This window comes from Mustela nivalis (assembly GCF_964662115.1).
Source record: "Mustela nivalis genome assembly, chromosome: 19".
NCBI classification, from domain to species: domain Eukaryota; kingdom Metazoa; phylum Chordata; class Mammalia; order Carnivora; family Mustelidae; genus Mustela; species Mustela nivalis.
In genome coordinates this window covers 20,526,631-20,542,391 of record NC_139038.1, presented here as the reverse complement: position 1 = coordinate 20,542,391, position 15,761 = coordinate 20,526,631, and the positions used below count along the sequence as shown (strand labels likewise).

General features: G+C 49.0%; 1 protein-coding gene across 6 annotated transcripts in view; it reads right to left on the bottom strand.

Moving 5' to 3' along the window:
• VWA3A (von Willebrand factor A domain containing 3A) overlaps positions 1 to 15,761 on the bottom strand; it is a 57,891-nt gene that overhangs the window by 30,360 nt on the left and 11,770 nt on the right. For all 6 annotated transcript variants that reach the window (XM_082714669.1, XM_082714670.1, XM_082714672.1 and 3 more), the window contains exons 6-12: positions 13,306 to 13,360; positions 8,877 to 8,975; positions 7,428 to 7,534; positions 4,216 to 4,341; positions 3,801 to 3,909; positions 3,501 to 3,566; positions 1,005 to 1,130 (exon numbers count right to left, since the gene is read on the bottom strand). In XM_082714669.1, the coding sequence (XP_082570795.1) occupies positions 1,005 to 1,130; positions 3,501 to 3,566; positions 3,801 to 3,909; positions 4,216 to 4,341; positions 7,428 to 7,534; positions 8,877 to 8,975; positions 13,306 to 13,360 (688 nt within the window). The remainder of the gene's footprint in view (positions 1 to 1,004; positions 1,131 to 3,500; positions 3,567 to 3,800; positions 3,910 to 4,215; positions 4,342 to 7,427; positions 7,535 to 8,876; positions 8,976 to 13,305; positions 13,361 to 15,761) is intronic.

The following is a 15,761-nucleotide window of genomic DNA, read 5'->3' as shown; positions in this document are numbered from 1 at the left end:
GCAACAGTAAAGCTTAATTGTTCATTTAATTTTAAAAACTGACTTTCTTTTTTGTACTCAAATAATTTTAGAAAGATGTATTATTACCATATGAGCTAGTTTTAACTACACATTAAAAAAAATGAATCCGGGGCGCCTGGGTGGCTCAGTGGGTTAAAGCCTCTGCCTTCGGCTCAGGTCATGATCCCAGGGTCCTGGGATCGAGCCCCACATCGGGCTCTCTGCTCCGCGGAGAGCCTGCTTCCTTCTCTCTCTCTCTCTGCCTGCCTCTCTGCCTACTTGTGATCTCTGTCTGTCAAATAAATAAATAAAATCTTTAAAAAAAATTAATCCATGTACCACTTTGTAACTGTCATGCAAACCACGACTGATACACGCATTGCATTGTGGGAAACTCCTGGCTGAGGTTTTGACATCAGATCGACCCCAGGTTCAATTCAAACTTCATCTGTCTCTGTCTCTGGGATCTGAAGCAAACTATTTAGTCCTCTGACTTCAGATTCCACATCCGTAAAAAAGAGGGGTCACAATATATCTACAGCAGACTGTTGCTGTTATGCGAAAATAAGGTATTTAAAGAAATAGGCATTGTGCCTCTTAGAATGAGCCCTCAGTAAACGAGTGAGCAATTCATTGTCTTTTAAAAATATAAACAAATGAAGCCCTGGGTGGCAAAGACCATCTTCAAGATGGCCCACTCTGTGCGGCTGAGGTGTTCATCCTTCTCGAAATTGAGGGGTAGGGAGGGGACAGTGGAAGGTAGGCAGGGTGGGACGAGCCTGCTGGCCTTTCTCTGAAATACATTTTTCAGTCAGAAAATCCATCAGGATCCTTTGGCACAGTGGAAGGCCCACCCAGCTCAGAGCTGTGGGGTTCAGCAGAGGGCACGGCCTTGCCTTCTCTGTCAGCGCACGGCGGCCTCAGCAGCCACGCTCTCAGAGAGATGGGTGAGAAACAGAGGATCCCGTGAGGCCAGCTCCGGAGTCTTCGCCTACACCACCCACCTCCTTCATCATGCTGGTTAGTTCCTCACACGGGGTCCTATGGCGCAAGGCTTGGATGTGGCCCAGGAGGCTCTGGGCTTTCTGGATTTCTGCCAGCAGCCGGTCCGTGTCCCAGCTAGTGTAGACCTGGGGGTAGGAGGAGCAATCAGCCATGAGAGGTCACTTGGCTTCTAGCAGGAAAGGGCAAGCAGCCGTGTCACTTCCTAAAGCCGAGTGGTGGACTGGTTACACCCAACTTTATAAACTAGGGTCTGTGTGCTGGATCGAGCTGCCAACTTGGTGTGTTCTATTTCTACAGTATTTCCCTGCAGTGTTATTAAATAACTGAAGGGTTTTCTAACCTTAAAGATACAGAGGGGCACCTGGGTGGCTCAGTGGGTTAAGCCTCTGCCTTCGGCTCAGGTCATGATCTCAGGGTCCTGGGATCGAGCCCCGCATCAGGCTCTCTGCTTGGCAGGGAGCCTGCTTCCTCCTCTCTCTCTCTCCGCCTGCCTCTCTGCCTACTTGTGTTCTCGCTCTGTCAAATAAATGAATAAAATCTTAAAAAAAAAAAAAAAAAAGGAAGCTACAAGCCGTGAGGATGGGGAGAACCAGAACACTTGCCCATGGCTAGTGGGAAACAGACTGGCGGTTCCTCATAGAATTAGACACAGAATTACCACATAACCCAGCAGTTCCCCTGGTAGGTAGATAGCCCCAAAGTAATTGCAAACGGGAACTCAGATACTTGTATACTAATGTTCCTAGCAGTTCACGACCACCAAAGAGTGGAGATAACCCGAGTGTCCATCAGTGGAAGAATGGACACACAGATGGTTGTAGATCTAGAAAATAAATCAGCCATAAAAAGAATGAAGCTCTGAGACCGGCCACAACATAGATGACCCTGAAAACATGATACTGACGTAAAAGATGACAGATACAAAATGTGTATGATTCCATTTATACAAAATATCCAGAATAGGCAAATCCACCGAGACAGGAAGCGGGCTGGTGGTTTCCAGAGGGTGTGGGGGAGGGGACAGGAGTCATGGGTTAATGAGTACAGAATTTTCTTTTGGGGGGATGAACATGTTTTGGAACTGGATAAAAGTGGTGGTTGCACAACGCTGTGAATGGACTAAGCGCTGCTAATTGTTCCCTTTAAAGTGGGTAACTTTATGTTCTGTGACTTTCACCTCCATTTAAAAAAAATGTAAAGAAGTCACACAGACACACAGATCCAGATCTCTGGCTCTTGGACTAGTGAAGTCCTAGTAGAATCGGAGTCACACTCCTCCAGAGCAACGAAGGGGTTGGGCTGAGGCTGAGCAGAGGCATCTCTCTAGATGGGGTAAGCGCTACCTCATCCTCCACAGCCTCCCCCCGGCCCAAATCAGCCTAAGTTTTTCACTATCCTTCTACTGTTTTCTGGGTTTTTGTTTATATTAAAATTAGACAATGAACTTTGTTGTACCACAACTTTATCAAGAAAAAGAAATACAGAAGCCAAGAGGGCCACAGGCTTTTAGATAAAAGATTTCTCTTTTTTGGATGGTTTATTTATTTGAGAGAGGGAGAGCGAGAGCATGCGTGAGCAGGGGGAGGGGCAGAGGGAGAGGGTAGGCAGACTGCTTACCAGCAAGGAGCCCAATACCAGGCTCCTCCCATGACCCTGAGGTCATGACCTGAGCCGACACCAAGAATCAGACTCTTAACAGACTGAGCCACCCAGGCTCCCCTAAAATAAAAGATTTCTTAAATCAGCCAGTTGCATTCATTTACCGTACCTTCCTAGCCCCTGTGATCTGTGGCCTCAACAGAGTCTGGGCAATGGTGTAACCAGAAGGGAAGTAACCGAGGAAAAAGTTGTCTGACCTTGGCTCCTGGTGTGAAATGCTAGACTTTGTGACACTTGGACCCTGTGAAATGCAGACATTCATTGGCTTAAGGCTATTCATGGTTACAGGCAAGACACATCCTGCCAGCTTTGGAATCTCAGTCGGCCAGTGGCTCCACACACACATTTGCTGATCGTTACCTCCATCATGGACACAGGGTGTGTGATGCTGTGATTCCCTGGGGCAAGGACACTAATGGGTGGGTGAGTACAGAATCGATGGTTCATTGCAGGGATGTGTCTTGGAGGAAGACCAGAGGCAACTGTTTCAGACACAGCTTTGGTGGGAGCAGAGGTGGGGGGCAGAGCCCATGTTGACGACAGCTGGATAGAGATTCAGGATTCTACCACCGAGGTTTTAAAAGGACTCTGGGCTCACTGGTGTGCAATCCACTCATCTTGCACGCTCAGGAAAGGATCTCCTGTGACTTCATGCTGTCCCTGTTCTTCCCATATTCATCTTCACCTGATTATATTTGTGCAAACCCACTGAATATGGCAGCGAGGAGGGGAAGCAAGTCCATAGTGTGGTCTGTCCTGGCCCAGGTCCTCCAGGCACAGCCTGGGAGGCAGGCAGGCAGGGAGGAGAGGGGCCGCGTGTTGGCAGAAGGACTTACCTCTGTTTCTGGGCTGTAGCAGTGGTAGTAGCCCCCAAGAGCTTCTGCAAGGTTCTTTAGGACAGCCTGTGGGGATGGTGACAGGGTCAGCATCCTCACTGGGACAATGCCAGTAGTCCCATAAGCTTCTCCTTGACTGAACCTCCCAACTGCCCAAAGGAAGAAGCAGGTACAAGGCGAGTCATGTTCTGGTCCACAGCTTGGTGGTGGTGGGCAATCCATGCATGGAGCCTCCAAGATGGCCCAGCTAGATCCCTATGGCCAGTCCAAGGGAAATGTTGGGGAATCCCCAGTACTTACAAGGGGGACTTGATTGTTACATTTGTAGGTGATGATGTGGGTGATGAGGCCCCTTCCCAAGGTGGACTGTTGGATGTAGTTAGACAGAACTTCAGAAGGCTGATCTGGGCTGGGGAGAAGACAGAAGGGGAAAAGGGGGTAGCCCAGGTCAGATCACTTTGAGGACATTCCAGAGAAAATGGGAATATCTACCAAATCTAACTGACCACCTGTGTGTCTCAGGTCACTTGTGGCAGATGCGAGGTGGAGTGGACTGCAGGCCTGGTCTGACCTGGATGCCCTGCCCAACACCTGTGGATGGACGACTTGTGAACAAGCTCTTTCTCTCAAGCCTGTGTGTAGAGCCCTGCTCCATGGTCTGTGGCTCTCCACCTCCTTCATGTGGTCTGTTACCCACGTAGGTAATGAAACCTACCAGCTTCTCATGATGGTCACCAGAGAATTCAGCTCCTTCAGGGTGAAGATCTTCCTCAGGGCTTGTAGCAAATTGCTGCCTCCCTCAGGCCGTAGCTTCTTCACCCAGAGTTTCAGTTCCTGGAGGCTGAGGAGAAAAATACCCAACCACAGTGCTCTTCTGAGGTGCCAGGCCCAGGGAAAACATGAGCTCATTTCAGACTAACAATAATTCTTTTTTTTTAAGGTTTAATCTATTTATTTGAGAAAGAGAGAGAGAGAGAGCATGAGCAGGGGGAGAGGGAGAAGCAGACTCCCCACTGAGCAGGGAACCCATGCGGGGCTCCATCCCAGGACCCTGAGATCATGACCTGAGCCAAAGGCAGATGCTCAACCAACTGAGCCACCCAGGTGCCCCAGACTAACAGTAATTCTTGAGGGGAACCCCTTTCTTCCAATTTTATAGATGAGCAAACGGAGTTCGGACTTGCCCAAGGTGATACTGTAAGCAAATGGCCAACTCCAGGATTTCAAACCAGGCTGGACTCTAATGACCCTGTTATTAGAGGTCCTGGGCTAAGCTCCTTCTCTGCACCCCAAGCCATCAAACACTCCCCCGAATGCTGAGTTAACCCCCCTGACCCCAAGAGGGCTCCTGGAGGAGGCACCTTGGCTGTGTGTCTGCCTCTCACATGGGCTGGGATACACCCTAGAGCCAAGACGGAAAGCGACTTCACGCAGCGCTTCCCACGCTACCGTGAAAGAGCTCTGCTCTTTCCATTTTTCTTTCCTTCTGACAGAAAAAAATAAAAGTAAAGATAAAATAAAAATCAAATTAAAAAAAAAAAAAATCTCAGCTTGTTGCCAGTAAGTCTGTCTTTCATTACTACAAGCTCTCAGGCTCCCTTCCACACAAAGGCAGATCCCAGGCCGACCGTCGTCTCCAGGCTGATAGGTTGCAAGTTGGAATTTGATATTATTGTTTTATTTGCTTTCATTGTATTTATTGTGATGGCTGCAATCTAACTACAGCAAGTGATATGGGCTTCTTGTTCTGGTTCTGATCGTATCCTTCAATTATACATGTAGAGTTTATTTTTTTTTTTTAAAGATTTTCTTTATTTGCCAGAGAGCGTGTGCACAAGCAGAGAGAAGCGCTCCCCACTGAGCAAGGAGCCTGATGCAGGATTCAATACCAGGACCCTAGGATCATGACCCGAGCTGAAGGCAGCAGCTTAACCCACTGAGCCACTCAGGCATCCCTAGAGTTGATGTTTTAAAACAGTACAGGTGGGGCGGGGCGCCTGGGTGGGTTAAGCCTCTGCTTTCGGCTCAGGTCATGATCTCAGGGTCCTGGGATCAAGCCCCACATTGGGCTTTCTGCTCAGTGGGGAGCCTGCTTCCCCCCCTCTCTCTCTGCTTGCCTCTCTGCCTACTTGTGATCTCTGTCTGTCAAATAAATAAATAAAATCTTAAAAAAAAAAAAAAAGTACAGATGGGGGTTCCTGGATGGCTCAGTCATTTGAGCACCTCTTTTTTTTTTAATGTCTTTTTTTTTTTTTTAAGATTTTCTTTCTTTATTTGACAGACAGAGATCACAAGTAGGCAGAGAGAGAGGGGGGAAGCAGGATCCCTGCTGAGCAGAGAGCCCAACGTGGGGCTCAATCCCAACACCCTGAGATCATGTCCGAAGGCAGAGGCTTTAACCCACGGAGCCACCCCGGCACCCCGAGCGACTGACTCTTGATTTCAGCTCAGGTCATGGTCTCGGAGTCCTGGGATCGAGCCCCAGTTCAGGCTCCATGCTCAGCAGGGAGTCTGTCTGCTTGAGGACTCTCTCCCTCCCTCTGCCTACCCCCTACCACTCATGCTCACTCTCTGTCTCTAAAATAAATAAATAAATCTTTAAAAAAAAAAAACAAAAACACCACAAAATAGTACACGTGGCAGAGATATGACCCAAATGACAAATGGCCTCTAGGAATGACTGAAATGAGAAGCTCTTGCCTGTGACCTCATGGTGACTCCTAGGTCTGACATCCTGGAGATTGGGGTCTACCAGGTACAGAAACCACAGCAAAAAACAAAACAAAACAAAACAAAACAAAAAAACGCTTTCCTCATCAAGGACCTGCCATCTGCCAGATCCTTATATCTCACCTCCTGTCCGCAGGAGCTGAGTGATGGTTAGGTATCCATGGCCTCGCTCAGGTAAGGAGAGTTCAAGGATGGGTCAAGGCCACCCAGTAACTGTCAGAGCAGGACACAGAGCCAGTGCTGTTGGAGCTGGGCCCTTCTCTAGCCAGAAGGGCTCCTCCTTACAGCCAGTGCCGAGCCAGGGGACCTCTATCCCAGAAATGCATATAGGGTTTTTTCCTAGGAATCTACTCTGGGCTTTGGTAGCCAATCTGGGCTCTGCCCCTCTGGGCAAGCACCCTAACCTGAGTCTTAGTTTTTTCATAATCAAAATGGGGAAAAGAATCCTATTACATGTGCTGGCATAAGAATTAAATAAGATAGCCCATGAAAAGTGCTTAGCTCGGCACCGAACACCTGGTGAGTGGTTAAGGATATTTTCTTCATGGAAAAGAAATTTTTAGTTACTGGAATAAGTAGGAATTGTTACACATCTTCTCTCTGTCCCCCCATAACCCCACAAACTAGAGACATCCAAATAAAGGACTAGTTAAATCATAGTACATGTATACAGTGGAATACTATACAGCCATTAACAAGGAATGAGGGAGATCTGTGTGGACTGAGGGGAAGACATTCAAATCAAGGGCAAAGGGCAAGAGAGTGTAATGCGTGTCTGTTTCTGTCTCCATAAAAGAGGATAAACATACCGATACACGTACATGACACACTGCGGAAGTAGGGAGAAGAAACAAGTATTGGGAGGTGAGAGAGAGACTCTCCTTCTTTGCACTTTCATACTGTGTGGATTTTTAAAGATGCATTATTTTCAAAATAACATAACTTTCTTCGCTAGTTGGCTAGAGAAAAATGGCGCCTTGCGGTTTTCTTGTGTTTTCATTTTGTGGGTGGCTCGCAAGGGCGGCCACTTTGCTCAAGGTTACGGATCCCCATGTTTCCACTTTGTGAGCTGTCTCCTTGTACTCACACCCCTGATGGGGTCTCAGGTCTGTACTGTATTCATTCAAGAAACACACCATCGTGGAGGGACGACAAAGAACAAGCGGACACCCTGGCCAAGGCCAGGAGGTCACTCACGTGGAGGAGCTGACTTCCGCCGGTTCTGGCCAGAGGGCGCTGGCGGTGGAGCCGAAGGACAGGACATAGAGCTTCTCCTTGTGGCTCAGCTGCTCCTCAATGAGGCTCTGGCAGACAAAAGGACATATTGGTTCCCGGAGCCTCGGGCCACGTGGAGCCTGGCTTCACTCCTCACATTGGGGCTGGCTCCTGGGGACCAGGGTATCAGCCATGCTGGGACGGGGCTGCTTCGTGGCCCCAAGCCAACACTTGCTTCCTGCCCACTGAGTCTCATGGGAGTGTGCCCTGGTGGCCCATCCCATACAGGGAGCCTTTAGCCTGGCAGACCGCCCTCGGAGATCGTGCCTCCCTCCGTCCCAGTGACTGGGGACTGATGTCTTCTGGACCAGCTCCTCCAGGGCTGCCACACACTTGGGTCATTGACTAGGAGTAGGGATGAGCCTCTTGGCTACTCTCTCAGCCTGTGCTGCTGCTGCACCCTTCCCAGTGGCATCCAGGGAGGAGGTTGGGGTCCGGGGTTTCTCTCCACAGCAAAGGAGGTGGGGATGCCACAGTGGGCATAACGCCAGCCTATGTGATGCATTTGAGCTGCAGCCGATGACTACCCAACGTGACATAGCTCCTCCTCTTCTTCCTGGCTAGGTAGAACTTCATCTGTCCGTCACCAACACGGACCTTGCCCTGGCTAATATGAGACCAAGCCCACCTGGGGGGATCTCTAGAAACTCAGCCCTGAGGACTTGTCACGAAGCCCCGTTACCTGACATCTGGTGAGACCAGGAGCGGGGGGACAAGTCTGGATGACTCGCCCATGTTGAGCCCTATGAACGGCCTGAATGCTTGCATCCAGAGCTCTAGGGGTTCCCATAAGAAAAGAGCCACCCCTACATCAGTGCACACAGGTTACAGGGGTTTTCCTTTCTGAGTACTTAATTTGCACAAACTCCTTCCATCCTATGACAGCCCTGGCAGGTGTCACCTGCATTTTACAAATGAGGTAACTGAGGCACAGAGAGATTCGGCAGCAGGGTCACAGCCCAGAAGTGGCAGAGGTGGCCAGTCATCTGCCTCCAGAGTTCTCGGTTTCTTTGTTGTGGACACGCCAAGGAAAACAAAACGGGCCCTGGGTCCAGAAAAGGCCAGGCGGCCAGTGCCAGGCTGTGCTGGAAACAGTCCAGTTTCGGGGAGCTGGGGGCTCTTGCGGCAAAGTCTAGTTAGTAGGGACTGTTGTGGTGAGAATACTAGAAGCTCACACAGGAACTGAAAATGAACTTGACATATTTCCTTAACGGTAGGTGCTAATTAAGTGTGAACCATGCTTTGCAAAACACCCCATTTTGCAGTTGCTAGAAACAAAGCCATTCCACAACGCTCACAAAGGGGAGGGTGTGTGTATGTGGGGTGGGGGTGGGGGGGTGTTCCAGGTACTTCTCTGCCTGAGAAACTTACCAGGAAGTCATTTTGGAACTCCTCTTTCTGAGAGCCACTGCTGACGGCTGACGCATCAATGACAATGCCGACTCTGGCTCCCTTGATGAGGCCAAATACCTAAAACCAAAGAGGGCCGTGGGAGCAACCAGCACAGCCCTGCGTTCCCTTAAACCGTCTCACCGGGCAGTTCCGTGTGATGTGGAAGTTGGGACACACCCCTGACCTCAAAAATCAGCAGGAGGCAGGCCCATTTTACAGAGGGAAAAGCAAAACCCGATGTCCTGACTTCAGTTCTGGGCATTACCTGCTCCTAAAAACCTATTCTTTTTTTTTTTTTTTTCTTAAAGATTTTATTTATTTATTAGACAGACAGAGATCACACGTAGGCAGAAAGGCAGGTGGGTGGGGCGGGGAGGCGGGGGAAGCAGGCTCCCTGCCGAGCAGAGAGCCCGATGTGGGGCTCGAACCCAGGACCCTGGGATCACGACCTGAGCCGAAGGCAGAGGCTTTAACCCACTGAGCCACCCCGGTGCCCCACTAAAACCTATTCTTTACGAGGTTTTTTTACATGTATATGTTTATATTTACAGTCCACCCCTATAAAGTAAGCCACGTCCATTAAAGAAAACTCAGAGACGACAGGAAAGCACCCTTCATAAGACCTAAAGTCCACTGTCTAATGACATCAGGATTTTATTCCATTTCCTCCGTCTCCTTATTTGTTTTCCACCCACTCTACCACCCCAAGGCAGATGTGCCAAGCTTGCCGGCTGCCGCGGTATTTCTGTGAGTTTCTAATTCCGTGCCTAACAGCGAGCCCGCTGTCCCGGCCGACGCAGTCCCCCTCTGCCGAGGAACGTTCATCCTCCTGCAGCTGTGTCGCGAACTGGGGTTTGCAGCGACGGATGGTTCTCCGGGGGCTGTGGGTTCCATCTGATGCTTTTTGCCTTAAATCCCACTTTACTACATGCCAAATTTTCCTGCTCAATTCATTTCCTTATGCTCCCAGAGGGGTATTTTATCTCTCTCACACCTCAACATTCCCTGTCTAGGCTTCCCCCACAGGCGAGCTTGCCTCCAATTTCACTAAGAGAAACAAGCCAGAGTTTTGTTTTTTAGATCTGTTGAGGCAGAATCTATTAACCTGCCTGCCTCTTTGCCCACACACTTGGCCTTTCCCCTCTGTTAACAATGTATCTATAGCAACTACCAAAGCTCTAAGGCCAACCCTTTGACTCCCATTAAGGGCTCTTGTCTTGCCCAACAGGGACTTTGCTACTGTAATCATCTCTTCTCCTGGACCACCAGATCCTTCCTTATCTACTGTGCTGTTTCCATCACCACACAAATTACAAAATACTATTGCCCATCTGAAAAAGGAAATAAACCTTTCAGGACCCCACCCCTCCCTCCTGCTCCCCGACCTCCTTTCTCTGCTCCGTGTAAGGTTCTCTCACCTCCCCACTCCCCAGAAGCTACATTTATCAAGGGGATCAATGACCTCTTGCCAAACCCAATGGTCAAATGTAAGTTCTCCACGGGCACTAATTCTGAGTAGTATAGGACACCCTTTGGCTGGGTCGAGGATGTAACAAGTTGAAGCTCTTAATGAGGACACGTGTCTTTCAGGACATCACGTTTTCCTGGTTTCTCCCCCACTTGCTGGCCAGTTCTTCTTGCCCTCCCCCACCCCCTCCCCAGGTCGGCTTCGTGGGTGGAACGTCCTGGGAACTTGTTAGACGCAAAATCTCAAGTCCCACCCCAGATCTGCCCAATTCGAGTCTGCATTTGAACAAAATTCCTCTCCCTACCGCCCCTACCACCGAAAGGGATTTGGCTGCCATCGATGTTTGAGAAGTACAGGGCTAGGGCTCCCTCTTCCTTTTCCTTCCTTATCTACACCAGGATTTGTCAACCCCTCATCTACTGACATAGGGACCTGGGCAATCCTCTGTTGTGGGGAGCCGACCAGGACGTGGTGGGATGTTCGCAGTTTCCCTGGCAATCTCCCCTCTCGGTCTCGACAATCAGACATTTCTGCGGACGTTGCCAAATGTCCCCTGGTGGGCAAAATCGCAACCCCCACCCCAATGAAGAACCCGTGTTCCGATCTCATGTGTCTCGAGGATTTGAATACTATTTGCACACTGACGTGCAGTGTCCATGGGCAGGCAGGGCTCTCCGGCAGCTCCAAACATACGGATTCAATGTCTGGCTCCTTGTCTCTGCCCAGATGGCTGTAAACCTCTCAGACTTCATATGGTGAAACCCAGACATCCTATTTTCCTCCTCCCGCCTGGCCGTCTTGTGCGTGGCATTCAACAGACCCAGGCACTTTGGCGGCAAACCCATGCAACCCATCAGCTGTGCTGCGGGCTCCACCTTCGAGACACACCCTGAGTCCCCACTCTCTCATCCCATGCATCCTGGCTTTTGAGCCTAAGTCACCACCGTCCCTACCTGGCCTTTGTTCTCGATAGTCAATTTATGAAGCAGCCACAATGATCTTTTTGGAAAAGCCTCACCTATGGAATGAGATCCGAACTCTGCAAGGCCATTCCTGATTCTAGCCTCGTCTCCCCCTCCTTCGCTGGATGGCTCACTCTGTGTTTGCTACACTGGCCTGCTTGCGGCTTCTAGAACATGCCAAGCTTGATCCTCTCTCAGAGCCTTGGCATTTGCTGTTTCTTCTGCCTGGAATGTTCTCTCCTAGATCTCTACTTGGGAGAACCCTCATTTCGTTCAGTTGTCTTTCACAGATGTCTCCTTCTTGACCATTCTAAATAGCCCTCCTTCCGGTGCGCCTGGTGTGGGGTGGGACTCAGTCAGTGAAGTGTCTGCCTTTGGCCAGGGTCATGATCTGCAGGTCCCGGGGATCGAATTCCATGGAGGCTGCTTCTCCCTCTCTCTTTCCCCTGCTAATGCTCCTTCTCACACCCTCTCGCAAATAAATAAATAAAATCGTAGGGGCACCTGGGTGGCTCAGTGGGTTAAGCCGCTGCCTTCGGCTCAGGTCATGATCTCAGGGTGCTGGGATGGAGTCCTGCATCAGGCTCTCTGCTCAGCAGGGAGCCTGCTTCCTCCTCTCTCTCTCTGCCTGACTCTCTGCCTACTGTGATCTCTCTCTCTGTCAAATAAATAAATAAAATCTTTAAAAAAAAAAACAAAAAACCTCCATCTATCCTATTCTCTATTCTCTTACCCTGCTTTATTTTTCTTTACAGCTATCACTAACTTGACCTGACATAGGATTTGCTAATTACTCATTGTCTGTCCCCCGCTGGGCTATAATCTCCATGAAGGTGGGACCTTCCTATTGGTCCTGTTTCTAGTCCTCAATCCGGGACTGGGGCCTGATGTGTAGTAGTTGTCCAATCAGTATCTGTTGAATTCATGACCCAAACGAACGCTGAGGACTCCTAGGACATTTCCAATCCTCAGGGGCCAAAAGGAGTTCAAATCCGGGACCAGTTCTATTCCTTTTAAAATGTACAGAAACTGCCTTTAGAGCTTTTATAATTGAAAACATTCATTCTCTTAAGCTTAGTCATTGGAATTCTAGACATTTATCCTGTAAAGTAACTGGGTAAGTTCATAGGAGGGAATTGGAGCCCGGCAATGCCAGATACACCCATTTTTCAAGAGAGAGCTAAAAACAGACATAAACATGAAACACCAGAATTTTAAATCTTGGCAACTAACTCGAAAAATATTTTAAACTACGAGGGCCAAGAAAAACGTGGCTGTGGGCCAGATTTGCCAGCATGCCTCTCGTTTATAAGCCCTGCTTTTCTCCTCCATAAATACGGAAACAGACACCCAGAGAAGTGAGGCCACTTGCTGACGGGGCCTTGCTGACAGTAGTTGGGAAGCGGGCCCAGGATGGTCTGTCCGTCACCCCAGGCTACATCAGCACCCACGGGACCCACGAGTTGGTTTAAGAGTGATTTCTTCTTTGGGATCTAGTCTGGGCTGGTTTCATGTCTCCTCTGTGGCTTCATCAGAAAAGGGTACAGTGGGGCATGTGAGTGGCTCCATCAGTTCAGCATCTGACGCGTGGTTTCGGCTCAGGCCATGATCTCAGGGTGGTGAGATCCACCGCCACCCTCTTTCCGGCCCCACACTCATGGGGGAGTGTGCTGGGGATTCTCTCCCCTCTCCCTCTGCCCCTCCCGCTCAGGTGCCCCCTTTCTCTCTAAAATAAATAAATACATCTTTTAAAAAAGAAAGAAAGAAAAAGAATAAAACCAACCCAGAGGAAAGCAGAGCCCAGAGACCAAGAGATGACATCATCTGAGCCCATGGATACAGCTGTGTTTGGGATTTAGGTCTAGAAGTTCCTTTTTTAGCTTAAGCCCGCTGGAGTTGGGAGGTCCGTCATTTGCAACTGAAAGAACAGTGACAGGAATGAGTAAGACGGGTTGGAGAATGAAATCCTGGGTCTTACCTTCCTGCTGTTTTCTGCGAGCCACTGGATTCTCTGCTGATAGAGTTCCACAGCCCTGTGAAAACACCAGAACCGCTCATCAGCCGAGGTCAGCTTCATCACCGAGCGACAGTCACTGACATGCATGGGAGGAAGGTGTGGAGGGACTTGGGGGTAACGTCTTGCTCTTCTCAAACCCGTGTCTCCTTAGGTGAGCCTTCCGAGTCACCTGGAGATGATCATAAATGTCCGTGGGGGAAGTTCAGCACCAGGTTCTCAGGGGACTGAGTAACCAAAAAAAAACCCCCCTTCCGTTTCCAAAATGTGGTTGCGGGAACGTGTTTAACTTGCCTTACTGCAAACCATCCCAACGAATGGATGGAGGCAGCATGGAACAGGTGCTCAAGTTCAGGACTCATCACTTGAATTCAATGGACTTGCCCTCACTGAGGGCAGGGGGGATTTGGGAGCCTATACAAAAGGGGAAGCAAGACCTTTGGACATGAAATCAGGGGGCAGTGGGTGGTGGGTAGAGTTTTAAGGTATACATGAGTATGAATAGAGCTGAGAGTATGAGCTTCATAATGGGGCGTGCTGGTCTTTGAGACCCAGCTCTTCCATTTATTAGCTGTGTGACCTTTGACAGGTGTGGTAACCTCTCTGAACTTCTTTTTTTTTTTTTCTTTTTTCTTTTTTTAAATTTTATTTATTTGACAGAGAGAGAGAGAGGGAAGCAGGTTCCCCACCAAGCAGAGAGCCCGATGCGGGACTCGATCCCAGGACCCTGAGATCATGACCTGAGCCGAAGGCAGCGGCTTAACCCACTGATCCACCCAGGTGCCCCACCTCTCTGAACTTCTTCTTTTTTTTTTTTTTTTAAAGACTTTATTTATTTATTTGACAGAGATCACAAGTAGGCAGAGTCAGGCAGAGAGAGAGGAGGAAGCAGGCTCCCCGCCGAGCTGAGAGCCCGATGTGGGACTCGATCCAAGGATCCTGGGATCATGACCTGAGCCGAAGGCAGAGGCTTTAACCCACTGAGCCCCCCAGGCGCCCCCACCTCTCTGAACTTCTAACGTAAAGATAATACTAGGGCTCTACCCAAGTCAGTTTGCCAAAAGGCAGTTTGCTGAAAGCCAGTTCCCTGAAAATCAATTTGAATTAACAGAATGGACTTGAACATTCCTTAACATGCTTGATTCATAATTAAAACCAATCAACCAAAATATTGCAAAATTCTTTAAGAATCTGTTTAAACCTTCAATCCCAATAAAAATTGCTATAAAAGTTACAGTTAAGGGGTGCCTGGGTAGCCCAGTCGGTTAAGCATCTGCCTTAACGGGCTCAGGTCATGATCCCGGGGTCCTGGGATGGAGGCCCGCATCGGGCTCCCTGCTCAGCGGGGAATCTGCTCCCTCTCACTCTCCCTCTGAGCTCTCTCTCTCAGATAAATAAATAACATCTTTAAAACGAAGTTATAGTTAAAATGTTTGATAAATCTGGCAAATTGGTCAGTTATCAATTGAACTTTGGATATTCAGCTGGAGAGTGATATTATATTTCCAGTTTCTGTGGGGATTAAACAAGATAATGCATTCAGGCCTGAGTAGAATTCCTGACACATTAATAAACGACAGGTGTGGGGCACCTGGGGGGCTCAGTGGGTTAAGCCGCTGCCTTCGGCTCAGGTCATGATCTCAGGGTCCTGGGATCGAGTCCCACATCGGGCTCTCTGCTCGGTGGGGAGCCTGCTTCCCTTCCTCTCTCTCTGTCTGCCTCTCTGCCTCCTTGTGATCTCTCTCTGTCAAATAAATAAATAAAAATCTTTAAAATAAAATTTTAAAAAATGACAGGTATTATTATTAGAGCCTTTTAAGAAACCTCAGGCAAACAGTGATCCTGGGTCAGAGATTGCTACATCGGGGATGGAATGTGTATATAGGCTCAGAAAATCTGGTTTGGGAGTAGGCAGCCTGCGTATTTTTCACAAACATTTGCAAAATCTGTCATTGAAAGTGGTCACTTAACTATTACACCTCAGGTGAAGGTATGAGGTTGTATGTGCTCACACAAAGGGCCCACGGATTTTAAAAGGCTGAGAAAAACCGGTTATGGTCCAATGTCTTCATTTGAGGCAAGAGGCCATTAGGACCAGAGGTGGGAGGGACCTGCCCCAAAACCCAGAGATTGTTGTCGGAAAAAAGTTATTTTTTAAAAGATTTTATTATTTATTTATTTTAGAGTGAGAGAAAGAGAGTTGGGGGCGGGGCACAGAGAGAGAGAGAGAGAGAATCTCAAGCAGACTCCATGGACGTGGGGCTTGATCTCATGACCTTGAGATGTGACCTTGATCTCGTGTGGCCTTGAGATCACAACCAGAGCCGAAATCAAGAGTTGGTTGCTTACGGCCTGAGTCCCCCCATGGGCCCCTGCACAAAGTTACTTTCAGGCTGCTGAAATGAGGAAATTCTCGAGTT